The sequence below is a fragment of the Cucurbita maxima genome, unplaced genomic scaffold (assembly GCF_002738345.1).
Source record: "Cucurbita maxima cultivar Rimu unplaced genomic scaffold, Cmax_1.0 Cma_Scf00010, whole genome shotgun sequence".
NCBI classification, from domain to species: domain Eukaryota; kingdom Viridiplantae; phylum Streptophyta; class Magnoliopsida; order Cucurbitales; family Cucurbitaceae; genus Cucurbita; species Cucurbita maxima.
This window is the reverse complement of record NW_019272026.1, coordinates 2,329,027-2,351,761: the sequence shown is the minus strand read 5'-3', so window position 1 is coordinate 2,351,761 and position 22,735 is coordinate 2,329,027. Positions and strand designations below refer to the sequence as shown.

The following is a 22,735-nucleotide window of genomic DNA, read 5'->3' as shown; positions in this document are numbered from 1 at the left end:
AAAAAAGCTTTGTATGATCATTGAACTTCATTAAAAAACTTGATTCAGATCAATAGAAATAGAAAACCTAAAAAATGGATATTTTGTGTGTTTCAGCTTTGAAGAGAGACACATCTAAACTCTAATTCACGACCATTTGAAGTTCGAGTAGTTAAGATTCTCTTGCAAGTTGATTAAATTTCGAATTTGGAAATACAGGATGTGCGAAAAAAGGCAACCCATGGGTAAATATAATGGGGATTGGATAAATGAGTTTAAATAACATTGATTCCGACAATTAGTGGTTAAATTTAATTTTCAGGTTTGTCAATAGCGTTTTGAACACATGGCAAACGTGGATCAGTTTTTACATTTTTTATTTATCATAACTTTGCTTTATATTTGGGATATTTGTCTTTCGCATGCATCATCTTGCCATAATGAAATCATCATTCATTTTCTTTCAGGTTCTTTTTCAAATGTCATCACTTCATGTACATTTCTCTCCATCAATATATGGCGCAGCTTTGGAGCTGGCTGTGTATTTACGTAATTTGATAGCAAACCCTGGCTTTGAAGAATCTGAAGATTGTGGACCACTTAACATGATTTCAAATGGACATGACAATCATTTTTTTGGTTACTCCATGTCTGTACTTCTCCATTCTGTCAGATTTGACATTGATCTAGAGAACGATGAAAAAAATGCTTCTGTCGTCATGCTTGCCCTAGAGGATATAGAGATATGGTATACTTACAATTTATCAAGATGTGTGCATTTTCTTTTCCTAATTATTCACACACTTAGTACTGTTGCTAGGTTTTCTTACTATTTATCAAAATGCATAAAATTTAACACAAGTTCAAGTACTTTAACTTTGAAAAATACACCCACTCTGTTCTCCTATCCTTGATCAACTGGGAAGGATGTGCCTCCCAGTTCGGGAAAGTTATTAATGGAAACAAAGGTTTCTCAAGTTTTTCTCTTTCTTTTTTCCTCCACATTTTTTCAAACTATTTGATTATTGAAATATATCAAATTGTTTTGTGTAAATGTCAATGCTATTGTACTTCAGGTATGATATTTTAGTTTCGGAGGAGCTATGGATTGGCATGAAGGCAATGAATATTGCAATTCTTCCCATGAATGGTGATGGAGATAGGCAGATTTTGTATTCTGGTGGCAATAAATCCCATGATACATCGTCTCATCTGCATGGCATTCATAGTCGACATACCAAGAATGATGATGGTTTGAATGGTATGAATATTAATGCTGGAAAATGCTGCACCTTACACTTCAACTCTGGCAGAAATGATGGAGCTAATATTGCCATACATTTGAACGATGCTGAAATCCACTGCTATCCATATGTGTATGGATTGCTCACTGGGTTTTATGAGAGACTATCTGCCTGTAATGCAACTTTCAGTGGTGAAAGCGATATTGGACCTGAAATGAATGATGAATGTGTAAAACCCATGCCTTTGCCACCAAACCAAAGATTTGGTTTCACAAACTTTATGGAAATTGATTCAATTGGACATGACAGGATTCCATTCGATTGTTTTCCTTTCATTACAGTACAGAATTCTGGCTTTCTTGGCAGCCTTGAGAGTTCCGAGTGGAGAAAACATTACAAAATAAGAGATAGAACAATAAAAATTCCAGTCTTTGGTCTGGAGAAGGAACCTACTATCTTCCACACCCAACCATCAAAACCTAAATTTGGTATGGATTCATCTGTTACTTCAGGGAGTTCCTGCCATCATAGTCTCCATGATATTTATTTGGCTTTATGTGGAATCAAAATCCATTTCCATGATTCTTCTTGCATTGTTGGATCTCTCACGCTTCCAAATTGTAAATCTTCTTTGTTTATGTGTGAAGATTATTCTGACGTATTATGCTCAGCAGAGGGATTGACCATCACGTCCTCATGGACAAAAAATTATCTTGAGTTAGTATGGGGCCCTTCATTTCCATATTTGTCTCCTATTTTAAATTTCCGCGTTAGACAAGGAAAAAGTGTGTCATCAAGTGCCAAAATTGAAATCAGTGTTGGGATTCAACATGTTTGTTGTTTCTTGCCACCTGAATATTTGGCCATAATTATTGGTTATTTTAAGTTGCCTGATTGGAGTTTGCAGTCAAATGAATGTTTCACTGGGAGGAATGAGCATGCTGGTTTAGAAGAAGAAACTTCCGTTCTTTATAAATTTGAAATTCTGGATTCAGCTTTGATTATGCCTGTCGAAAACTATGAGCTTCAGTTTCTTAGGTTTGAGATTAAACAGTTATATTTTACGTTCTTCTTTGGAAGCAGTTTAGAAGATGCATTGAAGGACATTCCTCCTGAATGTTCTATTCCAATTCACAAGCTTGCTGAGACAAATAACTGTTTAAATCTTTTTGGACGAGAGTTGCTTCTCTCGTTACTGCTTTTCAGGGAGAGACATAGTTCATCATTTTTCTGTCAAAGTACCGAGTGTCAAAACATTAGTCTAGTTGAACAGCTAAACGCAGATATCTGGATCAGAATACCTTGTGAAAGTGAGTTTATCAACAATAGCTTGCAAGCAACATGTATAACGACGAGGATAAGAAATTGTGAAGTAATTGTTGATGGTATGTATGATATTTCTAGATAGCTTCTTGTTATTCCCTTTTTTGGTGGTCATAATTGTGTTCATAGTAAATAAATTTTGTTTTATTGTTTAAATAGATAATCGTGCACTTGATGGATTTATGGCCCTACTGGAGAACATAAATCAATTTGCATCCGTTGAAGACCAATCTAGATGTTTCAAGTCTGATGTTCTACAGTTTCTTCAGTTAACGAGGTGTCTGAAGGAGGGCACTGCAGTTTTATTTCCTGTGTCAAACACAACACTCACTGAATTTGAATGTTGCATTGATTCACTTTTTTTGAAATTAAAACGGCAGAGAAATGAATTGTTGGAAATGAATTACAGGGTAGAAATGCAGTTTACATGCTCTGGATCATCAAGAAATGATTTCGTCGAAGAGATGAATTTTTGTTTCTCTTCGATGGTCTTATACTCAGTGCCCAAATCTGTTGTCATGGCTAAATCCAGCTCGGAGAAGTTGTCACCTGTACCTGACATCTCCATTTCAAGGTCAAGTCAAGGTCCAGTTGAAATTTGTGTTTCCCTTCCATCTGTCGATGTTTGGTTATATTGTTCAGAATGGATAGAGATTGTTGATCTATTGAATTCTTATGTTGGAAAAATGACTAATTTTGTGAGCACGAGTACATCGTTTAAGGATGTTGTCCTGTATAACACTGCATTAGGAGATTCATCAATCACTTCTCCTAATGGTGTGTGTTCTTCGTCCATGTCAATTGAATCAGCATCAGAGGATATAGAGAGTGATGATACTATACTTATTGCTAGAGTAAAGGACATGGTAATTACGTTTCACTTTCCTGTGTATGTTACGGAATCCTTTAGGGAAATTCAGATTGCAGAAGTTGATGAGAAGGCAGATCAGAATGTTTCTTCTGATGTCGTGGAAGAAAAGTACTGCAGATTCATTATGGTTTCTTTTCACAGTAAAAGAACTGAGTTACTTATTAACAGTAAAAAAACATCTTTAAAGTCTGGCATGGAAAAAGTGTGTGGCATGTTATCTAAGTGCGAGGAAAAAAATGTCCAATCTTGTCCTCTTTTTGAGATTTTTGGAGTCAATTTGGAGGTTGATGTAAGCAGCAATCAATTGAAGCCTAGTTTAATCCAACTGAAGATTCAGTGTGAATGTTTCAATATTTGGTTTTCTTATCACGTATTCTATTTCTGGAAGCATATTGAATCCAGTATCTCTGAGACCAACTCATCCATGTCTACATCTTGTCCTATTGAGTTCGAAGTACAACTGAAGAAAGTTTCATTTCTACTGAGTGATGGACGGGTATGTTTTTGGTAACTTAAAAGTATTTCACATTGGTTTATATGGAAAACTACAGCGGCTTTCTTTCTATTAATTACGATATTTATGATTTGACATTGAGCATCTGATTCTCAACATCTTGTATATATTTTTAGTGCTTATGTTACTAGAAATAGGGTGGAAAAAACAGAACAAAAAAACATATGTTTTGGGAAAAAGAAAATAAAGAAAGAAAGATGTATCACTAACCGTAAAAGGTTCGAGTGTGTTGATGTGCTATGCTAACTAGCTAGACCATTGGTCACAACAAACTGTTTATTCTTTGAAGTAATACATTTTATCTATTCCACTGATATAAACTTGTAATCCAATGGTAAGAGAAATGAGTTTGATTCCCCTTGGAACAGCATCCTAATATGCTTGGTTGTGAACGAAGATATATGATCAAGCAGCTGTCCCGACAAAAACAAAAAAAACAAAAACAAAAACAAGAAAGGTTTCATGCGAGTCCTCAACATGGTGTGCTATAGAATTTTCTGATTTTATTTTGCATTCTCATGGGTAAATTTTTGAAAAATGTTAATTCATCATATCCATCTAAATTATGTCCGATAGAAACAAGGAGAAACATTGCTAATAAAAAAGAGGCCAAGTGGCTAGGTTCCTGACCCAATCAAACATTAAAATTAAAACATTTTGGTGTTGGCACATTTTATAACTGTGTACTAGTTTTGAAGATTATTTTAGTGTTAATTATCATAATTAAACCAGAAACTCAGAATTGTTAGTTTTATCTTTGACATCTAAAATGGTTGATGTATAATAAAGTAGCGACTGTCATGCCAAATTCTTACAGTAAATCTTAATTCTGTGTAAAGTTTAGATGAAAATATATCTTTTTAAATGACAATGTCATGTTTATAGTTGATTAATACAGGTAATAAAACTTATAGTTAAAATGTTTGTATTGTTGTATTATTATTAGTTTTTTTTTTCCTCATTTTACTGTTATACTGATACATTTAAATTATTATTTTTGTAGTCCTTGTTTGACGGGTATAGGTTTACACTAATTGGTTGACAAGATGGTAATGCATCCTATAAGTTAAGGTCAAAGGTGGTTTTGGGTGTTGGTACTTTAGCAGGAATACAGTTCTAACTAGGGAATAGTTTTGGGAATCCATTCAGGAGCAGATAGTTTTTCCCACTCATTGTTCCTTGCTTAATTGGTTCTGGTGATTTCCGAAAGTTTTTTTTTCTCAAGTCCGATAGGAATCTTCGGATGTTCTTTTTTCACGATTATAATCATCTTTTATTTGTTTGACGCTGGCTTGACCAAGGACGGTTGTTTTATTTTGGGAAAATTGCTGGTCAATTGAATATGCTCCGGACATTTTGTTTCCTCTTTCATATCCTGTTTCATCCTTTCATTGTAGGTATTTTATTTTTACTCAGCCGGCTTTTCTTTTCTTCAAATAGTCCTTTAATTGAAGGTTTAGGGTGACTCTTTACAAGTAATCAATCATTTTTCTTTTGATAAACAGTGGGTAAAATTAGAGTTCATGATTTTTAAGAAGGTTCAAGTATTTTATTTGGATCCTGATTAGAAGATAACAACACTGACATTATATTGCAACTTCAAAGAGTAAATTACAGTTAGAATAACTTCTTGACAGGGCAATCTCTCACCCAAGTTGAGCAATGAACCAATTCCCAACTTTATGCTCAGCTCTTAAACCTATAACTCTTTTTATAACCATCAACTCTACTTAGCTTCCTATATAATGACAACTATGCCACTACTATAATCCTAGTAACATCTCCAATACAACCCTTTCAATACTAACATCATTTCTCAGTGTGCAGCAGTACAGTGTTTTTTCTTTTGAAATTGATGTGCTGTCTGTGTGAAATTATGCAGATCTTTCATTATTACCTTGCCGTTTTGTGGAAGTTTTGGACAGTAAACTATTTAATATTTGAGGAATGTTATTGGTTAATGAGGTAAATAAATAGCTTGGGTGTAAACATGGGTCATAACCTTTGTTAGATGGATGTGATTCTCGGGGTGTATCTGGCAGACTCCTTCGTTTTTTCACCTTTTTTTTTTCCAAACATTTGTTGGATGGATTGCATCTTGAATTCTACTTTTCCCTCTCCTTTTAAAGATCGTAGTTTTATTGTTATCTTGTAGTGGAGTTGTTGCAGACCACTGCTGGAAATTCTTATGAGGAACGTTATCTTGCGTATTAGCATGACCAAAAGCACCATGGAGGACTTTATCACTGGTGAACTGAGCATGAATTACAATAACATTCAAAAGGTATCTGACTGTTTAAGCATGTGTATGAGTTTTAAAAACATGAGAACATGATACGATGTTAAGGTATTGATATAATTATATAGATTCTGACTCATCAGCTTAAGCTTTTAGGTTTAGTAGTGATTTAACCTAATATGAGAGTAGGTCATGTGTTCAAACACCTGTAATGTCAAGGGGTGATCATTGGTCGGTTGGCATCGGTTTTGGTCTCAAACCAATGTCGACCATTGACATGTTAGTTTTCGGCCATCAGTTTTGGAGAGGTTGGGTTCTGACGTACCACACTGGCAGTCGCTCGGTTGTTGTCAGTTTTGTGAATCTAATGAATTGAACAAAAAAAGGGTGAAAAGGAAAGAAAAGAAGAAAACAAATAAGAAAGGGAGGAGAAAAGAAGAAAGGGCAAGAGAAGAACAGAAGAAGAAAGAAGAAAAGAAGAAAAGAGAAGAAAAACGAAGAAAAGGGAGGGGTGGAGAGAGAGAGAAATGGAGAAGGGTAAATAGAAAGAAAAAACCGTGAGAAGTAAAAGGAAAAAGTTTTAACAAATTTAACCTTCTGGTCTACTCAAAGGAGCTGCTGATGCAGCAGCATCAACATGGTGCCGTGAACATAACTTTTTCTCCCTTTTGTAGTTCCTTGTATGGTCAGTCGGTTTGGTTAGTTTGAGCCCTTACTGGGCTCGTCGATCGACAGACTTAGTTCCTAGTATGGCCAGTCGGTTTGGTTGGTTTGAGCCCTTATTGGGCTCATCGATCGACCAACGGGTTGGTTTTGCTGATCCTGACCAACATATACCTTTGAACCAACTGTTCAAAGTCGATTAGTTGGTCTATGACGTTCACTCTTAGTAATGTCATTTTCTCTCCAATTATTATTGATTTCTACTAGTTGGGCCTTCTACAAATTTTAATCCCACAAGTGAGGAGAAACATTAAAATATTGATATATTTAAATTTATCACAACTCCTTAAGCTTTTGAGTTTGGTGGTAATATTAACATATAAAAATCATTTACATTGTTCTTAAAGAAAACAAATATTCATGTCAACTACTCTCTCAAGCATGCCTCATGCAAGTAGTGATCACAAATGCACGTATCCATATTTATCTACATCATATTACATATTTGTGTATGACTCAGAGTAGTGATCACAAATGCACGTATACATATTTATATCATCATACTTTACATATTGGTGTATGACTCATAGATCTAACTCTCAAGAGTACTTGACTATGATTAATTTTAACCGTTTCAATACTTCCTTATTGTGTGTTTGAAGGTGTTTTGGGAACCTTTTATCGAGCCTTGGAACTTTACAATAAATGTGACTCGGAAACAAGAGAGTAATTCTCTGTTGAACAGTTCTGTTTTGACTGATGTGCATCTCGTGTCTTCCTCTCATCTCAATTTAAACCTCACAGAACCCTTTACTGAGGTAAAGTTTCATATCTATGTGCCCTTGCTTTTCTTTTATGGTTCTCTTTTATCGACTTATCGAGGTTTTACCAAGCCCTGCATGTAAAAATAATGCATTGTCCCCTCTTGACATTTTAAATAATATTGAAACATTTCAATCTTTAAACGAAGTAACTGTAGTTTTTTTTTATTCACCGTCTCAAACAGAAGTCAAGTGAGGAGAAATCTTTGTACTACTTTTTTTTTGTTAACTTGCATGAAGAATCCCACCTCAAAGACATATGGAAAATAAATTCTAGCTAGCACAATAATTTATAGGAAAATAATTATGCACTGGATAGATATGGAAAAATACAAGGAAATTAATCAAAGATATAAATATGCAAGATTTCATGTCCAGTAATCATTAAATAAATCTGCCTCTTTCTCAAGACAGTTCAGAACACTCTCCTCCAAGTAGATTTTGTTATTTTGTGCATCCTTGCCATTGAGATTTGAGTATTTTCTTTAATTAAAGTTAGATTTTATTGTCATTTTATTTGTCCACCCATATCAACGGAAGAATAAGCATTTTTTTCAATTTATTTTGGTTTTGTAGTGTCTTTCTAGGACAATTGACATGATCAAGGACGCTTGGGATCTGATTGGAAAAGATGATACTCCTCAAGGCCAACTATCTCTGAACTCTCCCAACGTTGAAAATATTATTGCTGGAAAACATGCTCCTTATGTACTACAGAATTTAACTTCGTTGCCTCTTGAATATCATGTTTATGAAGGACCCTTTGATTCTGTTGAGTTTAACATCTCAGAGTTCAAAGAAAGAAGATATGTGCAACCAGGCTGTTCTGTTCCAATTTATATTAGTGAATCTGCTGAAAAACAATTCTTTCGCCACAGATCCTTTCATTCATTGGAAAAACTCGGCGAGCAGCACACATATGGCGTAGGTCATCATTTTATTTCCATCCAACTTGATGGTACATCTGTTCCATCTATTCCCATTTCCATGGATCTTGTTGGGCAGACATACTTTGAGGTTGACTTTTCCAAGTCATCAAATGAGGAACTGAATATGCCTGATAACATGTCAAAAGATGTTGATAGCGTGGAAAAGTATAGAAAACATATGAGCGGAGGCTTCGTAGTTCCAGTTGTTTTTGATGTTTCTGTTCAGCGCTATGGGAAGCTTATTCAACTGTACTCCACGGTATGCAGACATTCAGCTTTGTTTTCATTTTCTATGACCTAGAGGGACATTCTTTTAACATTCCTATATTCAGGTTATACTTTTCAATCAAACATCAAGGCCACTGGAGTTCCGCTTTGACATTCCATTTGGTGTGGCGCCAAAAGTATGGACTCATAAATATGTTAGAGAACCTAATTACAGTTTCTTTGAATTAAATTAGTTGTGATCAATTCCTCTTTCTCCTCTCCTTCGCTCTCGATTTCTTTTTACAGATCTTGGATCCCTTGAACCCTGGTCAAGCAATGCCGCTGCCTCTGCATTTGGCTGAAGCTGGTTGTGTGAGGTGGCGTCCTAGTGGAAACTCTTACTTGTGGAGTGAAACTTATAACCTCTCAAATCTCCTTTCTCAGGAGAGTAAAGTAGGATTATTTAGGTCCTTTGTTTCTTATCCATCTCATCCCAGTAGTGATCCATTTCGCTGTTGCATGTCAACAAGAAATATTATACTGCCTGCCCATGAGAAGCCCAGGAAGATCGGTAATGATTTAATGCAATCAGCAGTTGGCTCTGATCTGAAAATCCACAGTCCAGCTGAATCACAGGAACGGTGTATTCACCACTTGACCCTTAGCACTCCACTGGCAGTGAGGAGCTTTCTTCCTGAAGAAGCTAAACTAATTATAGATACTGGTGGAATGATACATTCTGCAATTCTTTCAGAGGTTTGTGTGATATTTTCCTTCCTTTGTCATATCTTTGAAGTTGAGCTGCAAGGTTGGCTGCATTTATTTATTGGCTAAATATATCGAATGGTCGTTATTCTTTAGTATAATTTTCAATTTGGTCATAGTCATTTAAAATTCACAATTTACCTCTATTGTATTAAAAATTTTCAACAAGTCCTTCCATAAAAAATTGTTCATGGGTGGGTCAAGTTTTGATGATAGGAAAGCTTGGTTCTGTGTCAAGTAGCAACTAAATAGTCTATCTACATGCTCAAACATGCTTGGGTTCAACAATAAATGTTGGAGATTTAAACTTTTGTAAGTTTAATCAATAATATAATACCTTAATTAGTTGAGCTATATTTAAATTGACATGCTCATATATGTTGATAAAAGTAATGATAAATTAACTTTTTATAATAATAACTTTGTAAAGAAAGATCCTAATTGGGAATTGTTAATACATTGTGGGTAAAATTTAGAATTTAAAAAGATTAATGGCCAACTTGAGAATCACCTAAAACATAAGTATCATTGGATATATTTAGCCCTTTTTTATATTGTTGAAGTTATTGTTACTTGAGCTGAAGAACACCCCTTGGATTGTTTCTAGGTCAAAACTTTCTTTCATCATATCGATACTTCACATGATCTAGAACTTGAAATCCAAATCCATGGATATAGACCTTCATATGTGAAGTTCCCAAGAGCAGAAACATTTTGCTCAATAGCAAAGTTCGATGGAATCAAGTTCTCACTTTCTGAGACCATCACATTGAGTCCTGGTATCTTGATGTTATTTTTATTATTATTTTTATTATTATTTTTATATATAACAGCAAAATTATTTATTAATGCCCTTATCTTCTTATAGGTCCAATACACATAACACTTGATAAATCGGTGGATGCATTTTCTGGTAGCAGAGAACTCAATTTTTTTGTTCCCTTCCTATTATATAACTGTACTGCCATTCCCCTCTGGATTTCAGAATCAGTATATGAACAAAAAGGTGTGAGCATCTTTGTACCATCATATTACGATACAGTTGAACATGAACATTCTGCAGGCGAGAGAAATGGTCTTAGCTCAATTACTGGGTGCAGTGACTCTCATGCAATATCTCCAAGTTGGCGCAATTCTTTAGTGAAGAAACCTGTCTCAACTATGGAAAATTCAAATATGCAGTTGGACAATTTAAATGGAAGAACCTTTATTTCACGCAGTCATCTTCAAAAGTCATGTGTCCTGTCAAACAAAAAGGACTTTAACTTAAAATCCTCTGAAAATACTTCTAAAGTAAGTTCAAGTCCAAGTAGCCGTATATCTTCAAGGGACCCTAATTCTTTAGGTTTTAAGCAAGTGAAAGTTAGAGCACATATGTTTTCTCCCTGTAAACCCTCATCTGCGGATGAAGTTATGGTTAGGGCGAGCAGGTCCCTGCCAGAATGTGGTGTAGAAAATATTCGAAGTGCTTCTTGGTCAAGCCCATTCTATCTTGTTCCTAGAAATGGTTCAGCTACTGTTCTTATACCACAATCATCACCAAATGCTGCCAATGTGATCTCTGTTACGTCTAGTGCAATTTCTGGATCTTTTCCTGAGATAACAAGCATAATTATGTTCCAGCCTCGGTAATATTGTTTGCTTCAACCAGCCAATTATATTCTTTCACGTCTTGCATTTTTTTTTTCTGTCTTCGTCTTCTTATATTGTTGACATTGCAGATATGTCATAAGTAATGCATGTTCCAAGGATTTATGCTATAAACAGAAGGGAACTGATTCTGTCATCCCTTTAGCAGTTGGAGAACATTTCCACCTTCAGTGGACTGATACAACTAGGTATACTGGCTTGTGTGGTTGCAGAATTCCCATTACTACATTTAGTAATCAACTTGAATTGCTTTATCTATATCAATCAAAATGCGTGGTAGATAAACTTCGAGTACATGGTGAAGAGACAATGATAACGGTTGAGATATTTATTTCTTTCTTTTAGAATAGACTTCTTTTGTTGTTAAGATTACTAGAAAAGATTAAAAATCAATATGAAAGAAAAATGGTACACATTAAAATATATTTTGTTCAATAACTTCTCCATATTAAAATATATTTTTGTACTTCCATAAAAGAAATAAGTGGATGTCCCAACAGCTATCATTCTATTTTTGTACTTCAGTGAAAGACCAAACATGAAATTGACAACTTGGACCAAATTGGATTGATATTCTTTGTTGTCTCTCTTTACTCATTTCTTCACGCCTTCCCTCTTCGATTCTTGATCAAGATCTTCTTTTAGTCATTTCCTACCTGGCAATGGTGCTTACTTTGTGCTCTCATCCAATAGTTTTGATGCAATATTTATTTGATTGGTTGCTGTTATATTCCCATATCCTTTTAGCTTGTAGATGGCTTGTTAGCTTGTTTTCCCTGTTCATTAACAACACAGCACTTGCTTGACTTCGCTTTTCTACTCATTTGCTTGCCTGATTATCGATTTATGATTAGGGAATTACTGGTTTCTGTTTGTTATAATGAACCTGGATGGCAATGGTCCGGCAGCTTCATACCTGATCAACTTGGTGATACTCTAGTGAAAATGCGAAATTATATCACTGGTTCCTCATACGTTCTTAGAATTGAAGTTCAGAATGTTGATGTATCAACTGACAATAAGATTGTTGGAAATGGTCATGGAAATTCGGGGACGAATTTGATTCTGCTGTCTGATGATGACACAGGATACGTACCTTACAGAATCGATAACTTTTCAAAGGAGGTAGGTGACATTGTTTCTTTTTCAGTTGGAAAGAATATGTTATCAGGTTTTAATTGTTATATTTTTAGTAGTTTCAATGTTTTTTTAGGAAATTTCAGATATGAAAAAGGTCTGTTTTATTCTCTTGCTGGAGAGATATCTAAGGTCCTATATTTATACTGAAGGGAAAGGGAAGATACCAAATGGTATAATTGGATTATCAATGCTATGTAAAATGATTGACAATACGATTTTACCATTTATTTTTCTTACTTTTAAATAAATAATTAAAAAACTTCGTTAATATCAAACCCTTTTTTCTTTTAAATAATGTAGGTATTTATTTAAATATGGATATGAATACTATATTATCATTCATGTAGATTTTTATAAACTTATTTTTCTTTTTAGCCCTTCCTCTCTCTCACTGTTGTATTTTCATTACTTTTCTTGTATTAAATAAAATTATGAATTTCTTTCAATGTTTTATAAGTTTATTGTTCACATACAGAGGGTTAATATCTGTTGTACTTATCATGGGTGTTCAAATCATCCTATTTAAGCTACAACGATGTTTCATTTATATATTAAAAAAAAAAAAATTGAGAAATTTCCTTCATTTCATAATTTTTTCCAGATTGTGAGACATATCCATAAAATCAAACCCCAACATCATTATTTCTATCTGTGATTCACAGAGGGAAACTAATAAAACACTGAAATTAAAGAAAGTTTGATGAATGTGGAATCTTTGCTCTAGGATGTAAAATTTTATATATTGAAAGACCTCAAAAGTGATCAAATTCTAGCAATATCGATACTGGTAGCAGTGACCTTTTATTTCACACAAATTAATATCAAACCATACAAATTTAGTCATATTCCCTAACCTAATATCAAACCTAATAGCAACTAGTACTACTTGATTTGAACTTTGTATATTAATGTATGTTTTTTGTTTCAACCAATGAATTTTAAACTATATATAAATGTATAGATATACAAATTGTGTGCCTCTAACATCAAATTCTAAGCTTGCTACTGGATTCATACGATATTCTATTTGAAGTTTAGCATAACTATATATACAGATGTTATAGCTTCAAGAATCTAATGCTTTAATTTCATTACTTTTGTGTTGGTGTTGATTGCTTCTTTGACAGAGATTACGAATTTACCAACAAAGATGTGAAAATTTTGAAACTATCGTTCACCCCTATACATCTTGCCCTTATTCTTGGGATGAACCTTGCTATCCACGCCGTCTAACTATTGAGGTGTGTTTTATGTTTTGAATTAAACAATTAATGCTTCCTATGTCTGCTAGTTTTGTCTGCTAACAATGCCTTCTGAAAATTATATTAGGTTCCTGGAGAGCGCATACTAGGATCTTTTGCTCTTGATGATGTACAGGATTTTGTTCCTGTGTGCTTGCCATCAACCACTGGGGTATTTTCTTTGGACTTTCGTTGTTTTAGTGCCCTATATTTGGAATTTTATATTTTATCCAAAAAAAAAGGTATCTACGAAGTTTTCTGCTGAAGCTACCAGCAAGAGATATGAAAATGATGAGCTGAAGAAATATGGCCAATTTAAAATAAAAATCACAGTTCTATGGCAACTAATAAACCTTTTATCATAAATTAGGAAGTGGTTATATATGAAACAAAAGTTTGAAAATTGTTGAACAAGTAATTGTGTGTGATGAATTTTTTTTCTTGTGGTCTGTGAACTAAAAAGGAGGAAGACACGTGAAAAAAAAAAATTGATCGTGAAGAGTAATTATGGTACGAGTTCAAACTATTGGTATTCTTTTTTTTTTTTTTTTTTTTTTTTGTTGGTGTTTGTACATTTCCAAGATCAAATGCCTCATCAATGGTAATGAAGTCTTAATTTCAGTGTTGACTGTAGCTATGCATAAATATGCTTATTACTTGACCTTAGCAATTGCAAAATATCAGCTAGCTTTTAACTTATCTCTAACTTTTGTCTCAGAAAAATGAGAGGATGTTTCATTTATCAATTAATGCCGAAGGAGCCACAAAGGTATTTTCTTATTGTCTTCATGTATTTTAGAGTGCTTTTAGCAAAAGTACTTAATTGCATTTACTTTATTGAAAAGTTTGTTATTCATAATCATTTGATGTTTAGTTCTACACCTTTTCAATAGTACTTTTGAAGTCATCATAGCCTTTTGACTATTTGCAAAAGTATATTTTATGTTACCTTAAAGAATGATGTTGATGTTTTTTAGTGGAAACTGCTTTTTAGCCATTGCAAAAGTGATTTCGACCATGCTAGAAGAACTCTCGGACACAGTCAATGTATTAAACGTGATTTATCTTGAACTATTTTTCAATGGTCTTACTTTGGTTGCAGGTGTTGAGCATTGTTGATTCAACTTATCACATTCCAAGTGTCCCTCATTTTGGGGAAAAGAAAAAAGTTGTTCAGAAACAGGAAAAGTTCCTTGATTACAAGGAGAAATTTTCGGTTTTTATATCCTATATTGGTATTTCATTAATTAATTCCGGGCCTGAGGTTTGTATTATATGCATTTCAACTAAGCTTTCAATTTTTTTTCTCCTACTTTTAAGTACGCTGAAATCCTTCATATTATTTCTATGTAGGAAATGGTGTATGCCTGTGCTAAAAACGTAACTATCGATTTGCTGCAAAGTTTGGATCAACAGAAGTTCTCTGTAAAATTGCTCTCTCTTCAGATAGATAATCAATTTCGGAATAGTCCATATCCTGTTATCTTGTCTTTTGATCAAGAATACAGAAGCAACCCAATTGGAAGCTTGAACAAGGATATTGGTGCAGTAACAAGAAGTGAAAGATTTTTGCAAGCTGATGGCTCTCTTGAACCTGTAATCTATCTTTATGCATCAAAGTGGCGAAAGACGGATAGTTTACTGGTTTCATTTGAACATATATGCTTAAGGTCCCCATTCTGGCATCTAACGATTTTTGTTAGTATAAAATGCATAGAACTGATCCTTTCCTCTTCAATTCTTGCAGAATATCAGATTTTCGACTCGAGATTGAGCAGCAAGTGATGTTAAGCTTGTTTGAGTTTTTCAAAAATGTCTCATCAAATTTAAAGGGTGAAGTGTCTCAATTTTCAGATGCCATAATGCATCCTCCTGCAAAGGATCCAGCTCATGATTACTTCAGTCCCAGGACTGAACCTCCTCATTTTTCAGAATATCCTGTTTTTGATAGACTTGTCAGAGGGAGCACATTATTACCTTCAGTAGCTCCTATTGGAGCTCCTTGGCAGCAGGTTTATCGCTTAGCGAGACAGCAAAAGAAAGTTTATGTTGAGTTGTTTGATTTGGCACCTATTAAGTTTACAGTAAGGTACAGACATCATACGAAAAAATATTTTGTATTTTTCTCTCCTCTGCTGTCTATCCTAACGAAAGTTTTTCTTGGCCTTAGCTTTTCCACCATTCCATGGGTGCTCAGGAACCCTATCCTTACATCTGGTGAATTACTGATGCATGTAAGTATTTGTGTTCTCTTCTTTTATCGAAGATTGTTGTAACAAAACTTGACTATCTAAAGTAGGTAATTTATCATTTGAAGGAACAATAGATTGATGCCATGAGCTAAATAATAACTTCTAAAAGATAACAACAAAACCAAAGTTGTATGCTTGCGAGTTCAATCTCTGTATTGGCTTGTCCTTTGGGGAATTTGTGTAAGCATATCAAATCCTGACTTGGTTTTAAAAGATATAAGATCCATGCATTGCTGTGAAATTTGTTTTGAGGGACAAAGGGACAAATGGATATAATAAATGTGAATGGCCTTTGCGTCCTGAATTTAAAGAATGTATGAAACATGAAGACAAGTTTTCTATTCATGCAATCCTACATAGTTTTCTGCATTTTTTCCAACTCTACCCAACTTGAACACCACTGATTATTTTATTATATTTAAGCCCTTTGATTGTTTCCTTTTTGGTTTTGTAACTATAAATATGCGGTACTTCATTCATAACTCTATATGGGAAAGAGATTAGATATTTCTTAGCTTCCAGTGGTTGTAATCTGTCATACTTGATCAACACCAATTTACAGCGAGGTCTTTTGGCTCTCGGGGACATTGAAGGAGCTCAGATTCATCTCAAGCGCTTGAGTATTGCACATCAAATGGCCAGTTGGGAATCCATTCAAGAAATTCTGATTAGGCATTACTCAAGGCAACTTTTTCATGAGATATATAAGGTAAGCTTTTTATTGGCTGTATCCCTATTGTGAGAAAGCCTAAGAAAGCTGGTCACATGAACTACTGTGATCAAATTGGTGGTTGTAAGATTAGAAACAAAATCTCCAACTATAAAATCAATAGGTAAGGAGACTATAAAATATTAAATACTTATTTCTTAATTCAGATGTAACAAAAATATATTTGTATTCCAATGATTCAGTAGCTTTCTTATGTAGGAGAAAGGCTCAATACATAAAAGGAAAGAAGAATAAGAATAGAATAAAATGGTTGCACTTAGTTAACATATTCACAACCAACATTATGAGCTTAGTAGTTAGTTATACTAAAAGGTCGTTTTAGGAGTTGTCTGGATACGTCGGGCCAATTGAATATTAGATCAAATTTGGAATCGTTGGAATCGGGATTCCCTGGAGGTTGCGTATGTTATACTGTGATATACTGGTTAATTGTGTGTACATAACTTGTTTCTTTAGCTCTTTCATCTGTCCTTGAAACTCTCTTTTAGCTCCTTGTTATCATTTTCCTGAATTAATTAGTTAGCAAGATATCTCTTTCAATTCATTTTTATTTTATGTCTAATGATGATTTTCTTGATCCAGATTGCTCATATAACAATTTTTTATTTTGGTTTCATCTAGTCATCTTGTTTTACAATGAAAGATCTTCCCATTCATACTAACTATGCATTGCTACAACCTTAGACTTATAGGGAGAAGAATGAACAAATATTGAAATACAACTAACAGTAACCAAGGTAAACCAAAAAACAGGGACATTATAAGACGAGAAAACAATGTAAAACAGATACGGATTCACTCCGGAGGAATGAAGTAAAAAGTAAGGAATACGGGATCTTGGTCCATGAAGATATGAGCCAAGTTACACTCTTTGAATGAGCTTCTTGGATGGGTTACTTTCAACAAGTCATAAATTTTTGTTTCCAATACCAACATAAAACTAAATTGATTAGCTAATTCTTTTACCAATTCTGGATATACCTTGATCTACAGGTTTTTGGTTCTGCTGGTGTCATTGGTAATCCCATGGGATTTGCTAGGAGATTGGGGATTGGCATAAGAGATTTCTTGTCAGTGCCCGCCAAGAGTGTTTTGCAGGTTTCTTCTCTATCTCTTTCTCCCTCTCTAGTTTGCATCTCTTGTTGGTACACTGAAAACCGGTTTTTTTATTTGAAGAGTCCAACTGGGCTTATCACTGGCATGGTACAAGGAACTACAAGTCTTTTAAGTAATACAGTCTATGCATTTAGTGATGCTACCACTCAGTTCAGTAAAGCGGCGAGGAAGGTATTTCTCTGCATGATTAATTTCTAAACAAGTGGCTTTGATGTATCAATTTTTACTGTATGCATCTATTTCTGCAGGGTATCGTTGCATTCACATTTGACGATCAAGCTTTTTCAAGAATCGGACAGCAGCAGACAGGCATTTCTTCACACGGTGGAGGTGTTATTGGTGAAGTTTTAGAGGTACAGCATTAGTATGTGTATTGGTAGCAGATAGGTGATCTTTATGTAAACTAAGCACTGCATTGGACTGCATCCTATGGTTTTAACTAATTGAGAACGCTGCTTTAGATACAATCCAGTCAAGAATTTGTATCTCCAGACACTTTTTCTAAACCTTTTCTCGCAACGTTGCAAGAATTTAACTAATTGCCAAGAGAAATTCGTATGTCGCGGACAACGTCGGCGTATGTTCAGGCCTCGAGTCACGTTGCGAGAAAAGGTTTAGAAAACGTGAGCGAGGAAATACATTTGAAAACGATTTGAAGAATTGAAAACAAAACAACGTTATATGACTATAAACAAATAAAGAAATACCCCGGCTTAAACAGCTTATAACTTAGGGTAGGAAGAAGTGACAACGCATCATTGTATACTATTTAAATAGCATAAACGGTATTGATATTTTGCTAGAAAGTTGCAGTTTCATCTAATTTTTATCTGCCAACGAATCATTAGTATATTGCTGTTAATCCTTCACATGCTCAGAAGCTTGCAAAAAGAGAGAGTTTTAAAATTTATAAACTATGTGCCAATTATTTACCTTGTTTTCAGGGGCTCACTGGTCTTCTTCAATCACCAATCAGAGGAGCTGAGAGACATGGTCTTCCAGGGGTCTTCTCAGGTAACCCACTTCAATATTATGGTATTCTTTTTCTCTGATCTTACTGTGATTGTTAAGTACTCTTTGGCTGCAGGCATTGCATTAGGAATCACAGGACTTGTGGCAAAACCAGCTGCCAGTGTTCTAGAACTTACTGGAAAAACAGCCCAGAGCATACGAAACCGAAGTAGGTTATATCAAATGAGACCACAGCACCTTAGAGTACGTCTTCCTCGTCCTCTAAGCAGCATACTTCCGCTGCGGCCTTTCTCCTGGGAAGAAGCAATCGGAACATCGGTACTTCTCGAGGCTGGAGGAGATGACATGAAACTCAACAATGAAGTTTTAGTTGCCTGCAAAGCTCTTAAACTAGCTGGAAAATTTGTTGTCATCACTCAGAGTTTAATCTTAATTGTTAGCTGTGCAAGCTTAGTCGACTTGGGCAAACCTGAATTTCGGGGCGTTGCTGCTGATTCCAAATGGGTGATCGAATCAACCATCGGTCTGGACACTGTCATTTATGCCGATACCAACACTGATGGAGCTGTCGTGCACATTGTCGGAAGCAGCTCTGACTTATTATCAAGGTCAAATAAATCTCACCAGAAAAGAGTGATTGGGAATAGTAGTAGGACAGTAAGATGGACTGGTCCAACTCCTCTTCCTATTTTTGAGACAAACCTTGAACTCGAACTCAAGGAAGATGCTGAAAATCTGTTAAAGATCTTGTTGTCTACAATCGAATTAGCAAAAGAGCGGGGCTGGCACCGTGGTCATGTTCTTCATCGATATGACGTAAAATAGGCCAACGCCTCGTCTTTCATCCTTATGACCAAGCTTGGCAGGCCAATGAATTAGTCTCTTCCACAGATTTTCTGCAGCTTTTCTTGGTTGCAATTAGAAAGTCTATGTAAATGATGTATAGGCGTTCATTCTCTCTAAAGTGGAGATAAATTTGCAGCCACACTGTAAATGGTTTGTTCTGTGATTACATATCTACCCATTCATTTTATTGTTTGAATAAAAGTTGGAAGAAAAATGATCCTTTTAGTGGGTGTGCCTGGATGTGCTCTGTTCTTCTGAATTTGCATGCTTCCTTCATTCAACACAGCCCAACAAGGTCTTCAAATTCTTTTCCTCCCATCCTCCCGAGGAACCTTCAATATTTGGACGAAACATTCCTTACAAGAGTGTCAAAACTTCTCCCTAACATATACGTTTTTAAAATCTGTACATAATGGGCTTGACTTGTTACAAATTGTATTAAAGTCAGACATCAAGCGGTGAGTCAACGAAAACTTTGGGCCCAAGGGAGTAGATTGTAAGATCTCATGTCAGTTGGAGAGGGGAACGAAACATTTTTTATAAGGGCGTCAAAACCTCTTCCTAACATATGCGTTTTTAAAATTTGTACATAATGGGTCAAAATGGATTATATTTGCTAGCGGTGGGCGTGACTTGTTACAAATTGAATTAGAGATAGACACCAAGCGGTGTGCCAGCGAGGACGTTGGACCCAAGGGAGTAGATTGTAAGATCTCACATTAGTTGGAGAGGAAAGAAACCCGAAAGGGAAAGTCCAAAGAGGATAATATATGTTACCAGTAGTCGAGTTGATCTGATCCAAAAACTAAAACATTCCTCCAATGAACGTTGAACGTGAGAGATTTATCAAGATTCAATATAGATATGCTCGTTAGAGCGTGCATTTGATCATAATCAACTCATTTTAAGAATTGAATCGTAGGTCAAAGAATAAAGTCAAATCATTGATTAAAACACATAAATGTTTAACCGAACATATCATTAACTCCAATACTTTCGGGTAAAATCACTTATTCCAAAAGCACTTGGATTGGGACATTCATTAAGTGTAGGTTATTGGAGAGAGGGCATACATGTGGAGTGTTTGACCCTAATTTAAAGAACGGTGGGGAATGATTTTAGGGACATAAAAGACATGGCTTTGTGGGATGCCACTTACTACTTGACCTAAGAGCTGTAATCAGTTTGAGAGATTAGAGGGAGATGGTGGTGAGCCCTTATCAAAACATAGTGCTATATGGCCTTATCTTTGAAATGATTATCATTTTTTCCTTGCATCACCTTCATATAGCGATTGAAAGCATAGGCTGTCGAGCCACTTGGCCTACCCACAATTCTACCGATAGGGTAGACTTAGACGTCCTACTTTGCTTAAGCTTCACGGTATCGAGTTTACTTTGGTCATGATTCTACGTGTCGAAGATCGGCTATATGACCTGATATGAACAACGGAAGCAACTTAGTCATGCTTCCGAGTTTACAATAAAATAGAGTTGCATGTAATAAACTCGAGGGCTACCTGGTTTATTAGAGAAGAATTGAGTTTCGTATATGAAATTGTGAGATCCCATATCGGTTAGAGAGGGGAACGAAACATTTCGTACTACTTTAAGTGAAGTTTTGTTTATTTTTGGATGGTTATAAAAGTTCTCGAGTCACTGATTGAAAACTCCTGTAACTCATTGATATTTCGTCGAATGTATAGAGTTTCAGTTCGAGTTATATAAAGTCACGTAAAATGAAAGTGATAGTGACAGATTTTGCTTCTTAATCTATGAATTTCTTACTTCACATTTCTTCCAATAAGATTTGCATCTTAGAATTATTCAAGTAATTTTGATTAAACTATTTTAAATCTATTTAGAAACAAATTTTATTTGTTCTTGATTATCACTATAAATTAATTTTGCTCGATGTTCTTCGTTAAGATGAAATCATTTTAGCATTTGTGATATAAAAATTTACTCGTCCATGTTCAACGTCCAACATCGAGAAAGAGATAGAGATTTCTATAAGGGAAAAAAAAAAAAAAAAACATGAAAGAGACTCTAAAAATGACAGTTGATAGAAATGCTTTTTTTCTTTTGTTTTTTCTTTCTTGACTCCAAGTATATAATAACAAACCCATTTTTTTTTTTTTTTCTGAAGAATATAACTTTTTAAAATAATATTATTACATTGAAATTAATAAAAATATCTTTAAACTTTTATAATTTGTTTTAAAAATATCTATGAAATTTAAAAATTTTAAAAATATTGAGTATATTTATTAATTTAGTAAAAAATTTAAAATTTTTTACCTTTATAAAAAAAATCAAAAATTTTTAAAACTATTGAATATATTTATTAGTTTAGTATAAAAATTTAACACGAAATTCACATTAATAATCTTTACTTTTATTTAAAAAAATAATTAAAATTTAAAATATTGAGTGTTTTTATAAAAAAAAGTAACAAAAATATTAATCCAGTAAAAAAACTTTTAAAAAATATTTATGAAATTTAAAAATTTTAAAAATTATTGATTATATTTATTAATTTAGTAAAAAAAATTAACACGGAATTCTCTAAATAATATTCTTTACTTTTATTAATTAAAATTTTAAAATATTGAGTATTTTTATAAAAAAAATAACATTAATATTTTTTATTCATTAAAAAAAATATCTATGAAATTTAAATTTTTTAAAAATATTGAGTATATTTATAAATTTAGTAAAAAAAATTAAAAATTTTTTACCTTTATAAAAAAAATTAAAAAATTTTCAAACTATTGAATATATTTATTAATATATTTATTTTCGCATTAATATTCTTTTTTTTAATTAAAAAAATATTAAAATTTTAAAATATTGAGTATTTTTATAAAAGAAAGTATCGTTAATATTTTTTATTAATTCAATAAAAAAAATTTTAAAAAATATCTATAAAATTTAAAAAGTTTAAAAATTTTGAGTATATTTATTAATTTAGTAAAAATGTTTAAAATTTTATCATTATAAAAAAAATAAAAAATTTTAATAATATTAAGTATATTTATTAATTTATTTAAAAAATTTAACACAAAATTCGCATTAATATTCTTTTACTTTTATTAAAAAAAAATAAAATTTTAAAATATTGAATATTTTTATTAAAAAAAGTAACATTAATATTTTTTATTAATTCAGTAAAATAATTTTTAAAAAATATCTATGAAATTTAAAATTTTTAAAATATTGAGTATATTTATT

The 22,735-nt window shown here is 33.6% G+C and overlaps 1 protein-coding gene across 3 annotated transcripts in view; it reads left to right on the top strand.

Moving 5' to 3' along the window:
* LOC111485823 overlaps positions 1-19,727 on the top strand; it is a 55,652-nt gene extending 35,925 nt beyond the window's left edge. For all 3 annotated transcript variants that reach the window (XM_023132865.1, XM_023132867.1, XM_023132866.1), the window contains 26 exons: positions 447-727; positions 1,056-2,608; positions 2,706-3,913; positions 6,087-6,215; positions 7,496-7,651; positions 8,231-8,842; positions 8,916-8,987; positions 9,097-9,546; positions 10,163-10,334; positions 10,424-11,183; positions 11,277-11,393; positions 12,060-12,330; positions 13,473-13,586; positions 13,675-13,758; positions 14,305-14,355; positions 14,689-14,850; positions 14,940-15,256; positions 15,334-15,675; positions 15,757-15,820; positions 16,401-16,547; positions 17,562-17,666; positions 17,745-17,855; positions 17,933-18,037; positions 18,629-18,698; positions 18,772-19,538; positions 19,574-19,727. In XM_023132865.1, the coding sequence (XP_022988633.1) occupies positions 447-727; positions 1,056-2,608; positions 2,706-3,913; positions 6,087-6,215; positions 7,496-7,651; positions 8,231-8,842; positions 8,916-8,987; positions 9,097-9,546; positions 10,163-10,334; positions 10,424-11,183; positions 11,277-11,393; positions 12,060-12,330; positions 13,473-13,586; positions 13,675-13,758; positions 14,305-14,355; positions 14,689-14,850; positions 14,940-15,256; positions 15,334-15,675; positions 15,757-15,820; positions 16,401-16,547; positions 17,562-17,666; positions 17,745-17,855; positions 17,933-18,037; positions 18,629-18,698; positions 18,772-19,481 (8,163 nt within the window). In that variant the 3' untranslated portion in view covers positions 19,482-19,538; positions 19,574-19,727. The remainder of the gene's footprint in view (positions 1-446; positions 728-1,055; positions 2,609-2,705; positions 3,914-6,086; positions 6,216-7,495; positions 7,652-8,230; positions 8,843-8,915; positions 8,988-9,096; positions 9,547-10,162; positions 10,335-10,423; positions 11,184-11,276; positions 11,394-12,059; positions 12,331-13,472; positions 13,587-13,674; positions 13,759-14,304; positions 14,356-14,688; positions 14,851-14,939; positions 15,257-15,333; positions 15,676-15,756; positions 15,821-16,400; positions 16,548-17,561; positions 17,667-17,744; positions 17,856-17,932; positions 18,038-18,628; positions 18,699-18,771; positions 19,539-19,573) is intronic.
* The last annotated feature ends 3,008 nt before the right edge of the window (positions 19,728-22,735 follow it).